Source organism: Seriola lalandi, unplaced genomic scaffold (genome assembly GCF_002814215.2).
Source record: "Seriola lalandi dorsalis isolate HSWRI2012SDOR001 ecotype SW California unplaced genomic scaffold, Sedor1 jcf7180002054556, whole genome shotgun sequence".
NCBI lineage: Eukaryota > Metazoa > Chordata > Actinopteri > Carangiformes > Carangidae > Seriola > Seriola lalandi.
The window spans coordinates 176,031-185,888 of NW_019525109.1; the positions used below are offsets into that span (position 1 = coordinate 176,031).

Below are 9,858 nucleotides of genomic sequence, written 5' to 3' on the forward strand. Positions count from 1 at the left end.
GGAGGGGTTGTGTGTCTCTCTGCCTCCAAAACAAGACTGCAGAAATTGGGTTTTATCTGTGAGAGTAAACAACAATAAGAGGCAGTATCCTCCCTTGAAAAGGCTCATCCCTACTTGTGCTAATACCAGCGCTTTAGAGCTGATTAACTTTTCTTATTTGCTTTGTATCAAACACTAATGCTAATCTGACCTTTTTTGAAATGACATCATTTGGCCTCGGGGAGAGTTAAAGTGGCAGAAATTTAGTGCTCAACTGCAGCTATCCTTGCTCAGCAAATTTGCCTACATCACTATCAATGTGCACACGCTACACTGGATTTCCACCGTTCGAAAGTTTCTTGAAAACACTTTCACCCTCTGGGGCTTTCTGCATAAATATTCTGTACAGTCTGACAGTAAAACCAAACAATGAACTGGAGTTTCCTGCACACTTTTTTTTTTAACTGTCAGTACAGCTGAGATTTTACAATTTACTGAGCAGGACATTATGCAGCTGCAAAATATACTTATTTTACGGTCAAAAACTAGCACACAGTAAACCTGAACAACTCTAATTCTAATGTATATTTAATCTATATGATACAAGCTACAGGAAAGCCTTTTCCAGCCACTGGTTATGTTGCTGTTTAAAAGACATGCCATCTCCTATGATGCAGGAAACACAGTTTACATGTCTCAATCTGCACACCTTTATTTGTAGTGTTGTTCTGCTGGTCTAACAATCCCTCTAATGTTACCAGTATGAAATGTGATGGTGAGACATTAGCTAAAGCAGTTAGCATTAATGTCAAAGAAAAGGTTTCAAATTTTGAGAGAAACTACTGATGTGAAAATCACACGTTTCCCATGCACCGTCTTCCGCTGACGAGCCAGGGCAGAGGCTAGCTTCACTGCTAACTAATTTAGCAAGAGAAAAACTGCAAGAATGTGTGTTTTATAGTGTCTGTCAGTGCTGCTGGGCTACAGTCTGAACCAATCTGACAAACTGTGCTACAACAATACTCGTCATCAGCTTTCCATTATCCATCCATCAACTTTCCATCTTGTTACTCATCAGTCGTTATAAACGCAGACACCATTTTATTTGCAATTAAATCGGCCAGTGTAACTGTCCTGCAGATGCATCGGCCTCGCTCTGCGTTAAACAACTTAAAAAGCCTGAATGTGTGATAAAACCTTTGTCAAAATGAAGGGAAAGGAGTTCAAATTGTCAAAAAATTAGCTCTCAAACTCAGGAAACTAACACAAAAATGTTGCATCAGTTAAGTTTTAATTGTTTGCCTTTTTTATTCAAGATTGACTGATGCTGTCAATGCAATTGTTTAGTTTTATGTGGTGGAATAAGGCTGTTTGAGAAGAAGTGTTTTGGAAAAATAATAAACCTGAGTTATCAGAAAACAGATAAGAGAATGAATGAAAACGAAAATCAAAATCAAAAGGTTCAAACGAGACTCTTATGTAGGCAGTTTCCATGTTTGTTTATGTGAGGCTGCCGTTCGTTTAGTCAGTGAGAAGAGAAACACTCACCTCAATGACGCGTGAATCAAAATCCTCATAAGTTTCTGTGGAGAGAACGACACAGTAGTAGGTAAAAAAACACTTTCGGGGCACAGATACACACACACAAATTAAACCAGGCTCCTGCTGGCGTAACAAATACCCAGAAGCCCTTGCAGTAGTGTAACAAGTCGACACTTTTCATAGTCAGTGACCTCTGAAGGATTTTACTCTCCCAACAGCAGCCTGTTCACTTCTAACCAATTAACAACAAACAAAGGAGAGCTGACTCAAAGGCTCAGAGGAACACACGCACGCACGCACGCACGCACGCACGCACGCACGCACGCACGCACACACACAGCTGGGACATTATCCCACCATCTGTAACAAACTAAACCTGATCAGAGACAAGCAACCCAGTTACAGCGCTCCGCACATCCCATTCACCAGGGCCCCATGTGTGTTTGTGTGTGTGTGTGTGTGTGAGAGCGACAGACAAGTGTGTGTGACAGAAAAGTGTTTGTACATGTAGGAGGGGAGTGTGCGAGTGTATTTCACGGTGTGAGAGAGCTTGTTAGCACGGGGGACAAGAGAGGAAAGATCAAGAGGAAATGAGAGACAGAAAAACTGAAGGAAGCGAGTGAGAGACTGAATGAAAAGAGGAGGAGCAACAAGCCAGAAAAATGTGCTTTGCAGCTGCAGAGTCTCGTCCCTCATCTGTCGGAAGTTTGAGCTGAACAGACTAAACTCAATTCAAACAGCAAAGAGCAAGGTTTAAACGTGTAATCAGGCTGGGAATAGGAGGGCGAGCGGCTCCACCAGTGGATCAGCTGGAATTAAGCAGCGCTTTTTCCTCAGAGTTTGTAGAGTTGATTAGACAGCAGACGCAGCTTTATGGGCTTCACACACTGTTTACATTCAACCAAAAGTCCTGATATAAACTACGGCTGAACAATTCATTGAAATATTATTAAAAATTCAATACGGCCAAGTGCAACATCCAAATCACAGGAGGTGCAATAACGCCACAGTACATTGTGGTGCTACAGAGACAACCCGGTCTACAAATGATAATCTCCAGACATGAAGGAACATGTTTGATTGGTACATGACCCAACAAAAATAAATCCACTAACTTAAACTTATTGTTCTGCAGTGAAGTAAAAAAACGACTCCACAGCCACGCTCGTGCTAACTGCCTGTTCGTTAGTGCCGTCCCTGGAGCAATGCATGACAGAGAAACAGTCTGGTCATTTAGGGTCAAGAGCAGAGAAGGAAAAAGGCAAGAGTCCGTGGGAGGAAAGAGATAAATAAAGGAGGTGATGGAGAGGGGAAGGGTGGAGAGAAAAAATGGGTTGAGAGACTGGAGGAGAGAAAGACTGAGAGTAAAACTGAACAGAAATGACAAGAAGGTAGGAGGGGAAAGACAGGCAGAATGACAGAAGAGAGAAATGGACAAAGAGAGAGGAGGGGAGAAAGTCGAGGAAGGGGAATGGAAGAAAGAGTGGAGACAACAGAAGGAGAGAGAGTGAAAGGTATGAGACAGAAAGAGTGAGTTCTGGAGACAGACAGTGTGACATGGAAAGCCAGGGAGAGAGAGAAAGATGTCTTTCTAAATTAGGAAATTGTCCCACATGACACTTTGGTCGAATCCTCATTTTCATCAGGCCTAATGGGCCACCATCCTGGCCTGTCACTCACACACACACGCACACACACACGCACACACACACACACACCCCTTATTACCTCTTTAATGCTTCATCTATCTCCTCTTTTTCCATCACTACAGTCATCATTGTGTCTTCCCATCCCACGCCACTCAGTGTGTGTGTGTGTGTGTGTGTGTGTGTGTGTGTGTGTGTGTGTGTGTGTGAGAGAGAGAGAGAGAGAGAGAGCGAGCTGTCCCGGTGAGACTTGCTGTGTCATGAGATAAGACTCATTATTACCTCTCCAGCCAGCACAGGAGGAGGCAGATTTATACGTCTCTACAGGTTGTTATGGAAATGTGAACTCGTGCGAACCTTCTCAAAAATGCTTCGACGAATCAGGTTCACAGAGACTGTCGGCTCGAACTGCATGTGTTTTCGTTCCGTGTGTTTCTGATGCTGGGGGGAATTTATTGTCATGATTAGGTGATTAATTGTTAAATTAATTTTTCAATCATGTTTTCAGCCTCTAAAATTTGAAGACGTCATGCTTTTCTCCGTTTTATATCATATCAAACTGAATATATTTGGGTTTTGCTGGTCGGACAAAACAACATAATCAAAGACGTCACCTGGGACTTTTCATTATTTTTGACATCGATTAAACAATCAACTGAGAAAACCAGCAGATTAACCGATAATCAAAGTAATTGTTAGTTACAGCCTGTCACAGATACACAACGTGTATCGAGTGCTGCAGTGGTGCTACGACAATCAACAGGTGAAGACAATGGACGTATATATCAGGACCAATGTGACACCTTCACGTATAAATCTGGCTTCAATGCTTCAGAAACAGACACGATTTACAAGGCTTGGGTTTTTTAATTTATATATATTAGTCTCATTAAGTTATTGTTTTATGCAGCACCTTCTGATATGCCCCCTGCTGGAACAGCCCTGCACAGCATCGGACTTAGCAGAGTTTAATGAGAAGGGACAGAAATGTGTTCAGCTGTGGCTGAACCACATCTAGCCAAGCTTTGTAACTGACTGTCTTGTGGACACGATAAGAAGAATTAAGTAATTGTTTTATGTGGGTCTTATGTATTTTTAGGGAGATCTTGGCTCGTTTTAAAGGAGCTATTTGTTACTTTTCTTTGCCGCCGAACGTGGTTTCTCGTCAGGAGTGGGTGGTGGTGATTGTCGGGGGGAAAGGGAATTCATGGAAAACCCTACAATGCACTTTAAACATCGATTCCCTGAAAACATTAGGACAGTTTAGAAATATGCTTTTAAATCTTTTATTGTTTTTTATTTGGAAGTGATTTTTGTATTCTGATTGTTTTCTTTCCACTTTTGTAATTTCGGCATCAGTGAAAATGAGGGTCACCCCTCAGTGTATCTCCAAGAAAATAAATAACAGTTGATGATGATGGAGAGCTTCAGCCATTGTTGTCTTTATAATACAAAAGGTAATAATACACCCTCTGAGCAGCGCTACGTTTGGAGGCTGCAGTGAGTCGCTATCGGAAAGCTAGCTGGCTAGCGTGCTAACTTCGGTGGAAGCTAAGACGTGATGGAGACAAGAGTTAACATTGGTGTTGCTTTCCACCTCTGGAGGCAGGTCTTGATGAGTAAAGGAATGAAGTTTGATCCTGAACTCACAACGTTACGCCTAAACTGATAAGTAAACAGCTGTTAATGCTAACGTTAGCTATGTAGCAATAGCAAAACTTACACATAGCTCCGTTAAGGTGTTGAAATCTTTTAAATGATTATATTAGTCATTTCACTCTTAACTTTGTGATCACATCTCTGTTTAATTGTTTAATTTGTGGCATATTTTGTGCCATCTATCTTTCTGCTCTGTAAATGCTGCTCATCTTCGCCGGGGCACTCTTCTAATCAGAGTGAGGCTTTCCCGGTTAAATGTGTTTCTGCTGAGTGGAGTTTACCTCCGTTGGGTCCGGGGTCAGGGGAGCCCAGGCTGACGCCCCCCCAGGAGTTTCCAGTCCATCCTCTCTCCCTCTTGACCTTCATCTTCCTCCTCCTCTCCCACTCATCCCTCTGACGCACTGCAGGAGAGACACAACCAGCATATTTAGCACTGGGAGCCACAGATGACTTCAAAGAGATCAACAGGATAAACATCCGAGGTGCTATCTGTCATTGTCAAATTAACTGTGTAATTACTGTCAACAAATGAGATCACAGTGGAGACAAAGTGGCAGCTTCTATCTCACACCACTGGTGCTGTTGGTGCTTGTGTTTCCTGGTCCTTTTCCAGTTAAATTACTGCTCTCTGGCTTTGTTGTTGAAGTGGATGTGTTCATAAATTCATAGTAATAGATTGGTATGTCGTTTTTGTATGTCCTGAAACTGTGTGTGTGTGTGTGTGTGGTCAGTGCATCCTGTGTCTGTACCTATCTCCGCCTGCACCTCCTGCTGCTCGGCCTCGCTCCTCCGACTCATGCTCTGCAAAACTTGATCCTTTACCATCGGACTGTTCAGGCCAGGCCACAGGAAACCACCTCGACCTGTGGGTGAGAGAGTAAATATATAGTACTACTACATTTTCCAAATCTGTATTTCTTACTCTTGTTTATGGAAAACAGAAAGACAAGCCAATAAGAAAAAATGCACCTCCCTTTTAAATAACTAAATAACTAAACAGGTTCATAATTTACCACAGATGTATACACATATGCATTTGCTTCAGGGTTTTTATATGTTAGAAAAATTAATTTTAAGATTTTAAAACTTCCTCTCTGGAAATGAGAAGCTACGGCGTTAATCGTAAAAACCTTGACTGGATAATACATGAACAACGCTGTAAAACAGGTACGTTTAAAAGGCAGATAATTTAAGCACAGATGAGTGAGATGAGTCGGGAAGGTAAAAGAGTGATAAATGAGAGACATTTAGTTAAAGTGAAAGCAGGGATGAAGAGAGACAGCCTGACAAGACGGTGACACAGAGACTGAGATTGAATGGAGACTGATAGCTCCTCTTAAAAGAAAAAAAGCAGCTCAGAACAGGAAACAGAGGAGAGGCAGAGAGAACGAAGGGCTATTCCTCTCCCTCCGAGAGCCGTGTCATAAATTAATCAACCCTAACTAATGAATATTCTAGTGCGTCGTGTCCATCAGTTGCTTATTAGCATTAGTTAGACACACTAAAGCCGACCTCCGGACAGCAGAACACAACTTCACAGAAAAGAAGAAGAAATTTTAACATTGTGTACAAACAAAATAATGTAAACGGTCACATTTTCATATTTGGAAGGTTTGGTACAGAACATCTGCAGAGACTAAAAGACAGAGAGAGAAACAGCTGACGACTCACCTTCTCCGAGGGACTGTCCTCGGTTCAGATCCTTCTTCAGTTTGCGTTTGGTTCTCTTCCCGCGGCCCTTCCTGGCTCCGGCCCCCGACTCTGCCAACACACCTTTCCATAGCTCCTCAGCTGTCACTGTGAGCGCACACACACACACACACACACACACACACAACACAACAAATAAACAAACATAACAACTCTCTGTGACAAAGAAGAAGACTAATGATGATAACTTTATTTGGTGCACCTTCACAGCAGTAAGTTCAGCTCCACAGCTGCTCTAATATTGCTACTGAATCTGTGTACACCCTCTTCAAGCCCATGGCTAAATTTTGAATCAGCAATTTCACTTAGAAAACTAAATTTATGTGTCCCACTAAAACAAGCTGTAGTGAGGATGTATGGACTCTGTGGGGTGTAACAGCTAGGAATAAAGATGTCCAACAAGTGACATATGGGATCGCCTAGGGACTGTAATTAAAGTACACTAAACTCTTAGTGTTTGCAAAGACCTGGCACCTTAATTGGGTAAAGCACAGATCCAGTTTAGGGCCTGCAGTGTATCCACAGATTAAGACCTGTCTGAAAACGCTGCACATCAGTGAACTGGGCAGTAAAAGTCAAATAACACAATCAAAACTCTACAGACAGCAAATATTTAAAGACTCTTCGTGGAGAAATTTGAGCCCCATGACAGAGTCAAAGGAATTTGTGTTTGACAGTGGTTGTATTCCTGTGACATTTTGACAGACGCAAAACATTGAATTGTTTGAGAGATGCTGATGCAGTGACTGAGAATGAATGAAGACAACAAACAAGAAGAGAGCGAGCCAGAGAGCGAGCGGGGCAGAGACAGACTCAGAAAGCAAGAGAGAGAGAGAGAGAGAGAGAGAGAGAGAGAGAGAATGTTTTACATATATGCTCATTCAAAATACTGCCATTAATCACACATCTGAATTCACTTCCAACACACACTACATGGCCATAACTATGTGGACACCTGAACGAGCATTGATTTGCTGCTGTGACAGCCTCCACTCTCCTGAAAAGGCTTTCCACAAGATTTCACAACCCGGTTGCAGGGATTTGCTCCCATTCATCCACAACTGAGGCCGAGCACTGATGCTGGGATGGATGTCTGTGCAGCAGTTCATCATAAAAGGTGCTGGATGGGGCTGAGATTAGGACTGAGTCAAGTTCTCTTTAAGGACCTGACTTTCTACATAGGGGATTACATTAGGGGTATTGTCATATTCAAACAAGAAAAGGCTTTCACCGAACAACCATAACCAATAACCTCAGACCAAAAAGTGCAAAGAAGTAAAATGAACAAACTTTTGGCCATTACTATATTTATTATCTTCAGAGAAAGCAAAAGAGATATAATTAAAAAGAGATAGAGGGAGCGAACACCAACAACATCTATTACACTAAACTTTGGGATTTTAAGAGCAATTTAGCAGCTGAAACTTGTTTTTGTTTAATTAATCAAAACCAGAAATGAAGCTCATTATTTTAGGATCCAGTTAAAAAGTTAAGGCATTTCAGCTGTGCGAATTAATCCTGCGGTGTCAACGACATTACAAAAGCAACATTAAAGTAAAAACAACAAAGCTATTTTGTTGCAACTGCAACTTGAAGAAACAAAAAATAAATAGCCATTTACCATTTGATCTGAACTCACAGGTGCTTTTGTAAGTCGAGTGAATGAATAGAATCTAAATTACAGTTAAAAGGATGATTTGTTGTGTTACTTCTCTGACGTGGAGACGAGAGATTTTTGGAAATAATATTTTTCATAAACTTACACTTGTTGAAGAAGCTGCCCTGCCTGGTTTGCTGCCATGCTGTTGCAGGGAACGGTGGAAGTGCAGGGTTTCTTTGGAGAGAGGCAGCTGAGGCTCGACTCACCAACTGGGACACCTGAGCTGCTCCCACGATGCTACGGAGTGGTGGTACACCTGCAGGAGAGAGGAAGAGAGAGTGATGTGTCAAAACTGTGTTATGTGCAAAACACCAAGTAGGTTTAACATACAAAGACACAGCTCAGAATACACACAGAATGTTAAATTAAAGAATTAAACCATTACATCACGCTGATATTGACTTTGGATTACCTTACGTCCCACCTCGATCTCCATGACAACACATATGCTCACAAGCAGAAGTTTCAAAAATAATAGAAATCAGTTTTACCTGTTGTGTAATGTATGATGTCTCAACTATGTATTGTTCTTGAGTTATAGTCTTCACAAGAAAAAACGCTTCCCTCCTAATTAAGCTAAACAGTTTTTTAATTAGTTCATGCATTTTCATACTTGTTACATATCTAGTATCAAAGTAACTGAGTCACAGTCAGTTTCCATATAAAGGGACACAGTGAGGAAAGTAAAACTTGATAAAAGTTGAGACTTTTCAGACATAAAATGCTGTTCAGGTAACGAGCAAGTACACCGACTTAAAGCACGGACTCAACAATTGCATATATAGTCTTAAGTTATTTTCCCAGAGGCATTTACAGTTACCAATAAGCAAGGCTTCGTTAAATTGAACGAATTTTGAATGGAGTTTGGTTGGGGAAATGCATTCATTATTTCAAGGATGCCTGGGGATCACTAATCATCAGCACTAGCATTTCCATGTTATAGATAATTATCACTTTAAATTACAACAACAGTTTAACGATCAAAAATATCAATTAATATCTAAAAAAAACCGATTTGAGATCCATCAACACACGCGAGGAACACTTTTGTAAAACAGACAACGACGGCGAGTTTCGTTGTAACAGTCTAAAGTGTAGACTGTATTTATGCAACACATAATTTCTGACTGCACAGAAATGTAAGTTTTATTCCCAGCCGTGTTTGCTCATGCTCAGTCCTGCAGCAATGACAGACTGGTCCCGGGTCAGTGAGAAACAGCTGACCAGAACCAAACAGTCACTCCCTGAAAACATCGATACTGTAAACAAAGTCCGATGTAAACATTGTACATGTTTAACGAAGCAGTGGAAGAAAAGAAAGAGAAATAGTTCACCTCCGACTGTGATACGGAGGGCACAGCACACCCGTACGGCCGCCGCCATGTTGGATATGAAGGGTCCTTCAGAGCACAACAAGGTGTCTGAAGTATGCCTGTTGGAAAATACGGGACTGGGGAGATTCTAGGTTTTGTATTTTTCCTTTCCTAATTTAAATTGTATGTATTTTATATTGAATCTTAATAATAATAACGTTATAATTATATATAATATATATTATTATATATATTTTGTAATTTACTTGAGTATTTTCAATGTATGCTTGTTTTTTTAGTACTCTACTAGATTTATACTAAAACTATAGATACCACTGGTTACTTTGAT

At 41.1% G+C, this 9,858-nt stretch overlaps 1 protein-coding gene across 1 annotated transcript in view; it reads right to left on the bottom strand.

The window, feature by feature from the left end:
- Window positions 1-9,592, bottom strand: part of mrps5 (mitochondrial ribosomal protein S5) — a 22,882-nt gene extending 13,290 nt beyond the window's left edge. The window contains exons 1-6 of the mRNA XM_023415759.2: window positions 9,531-9,592; window positions 8,300-8,452; window positions 6,498-6,623; window positions 5,576-5,689; window positions 5,108-5,227; window positions 1,528-1,562 (exon numbers count right to left, since the gene is read on the bottom strand). Of these exons, the coding sequence (XP_023271527.1) occupies window positions 1,528-1,562; window positions 5,108-5,227; window positions 5,576-5,689; window positions 6,498-6,623; window positions 8,300-8,452; window positions 9,531-9,579 (597 nt within the window). The 5' untranslated portion in view covers window positions 9,580-9,592. The remainder of the gene's footprint in view (window positions 1-1,527; window positions 1,563-5,107; window positions 5,228-5,575; window positions 5,690-6,497; window positions 6,624-8,299; window positions 8,453-9,530) is intronic.
- Between the last annotated feature and the right edge of the window lie 266 nt (window positions 9,593-9,858).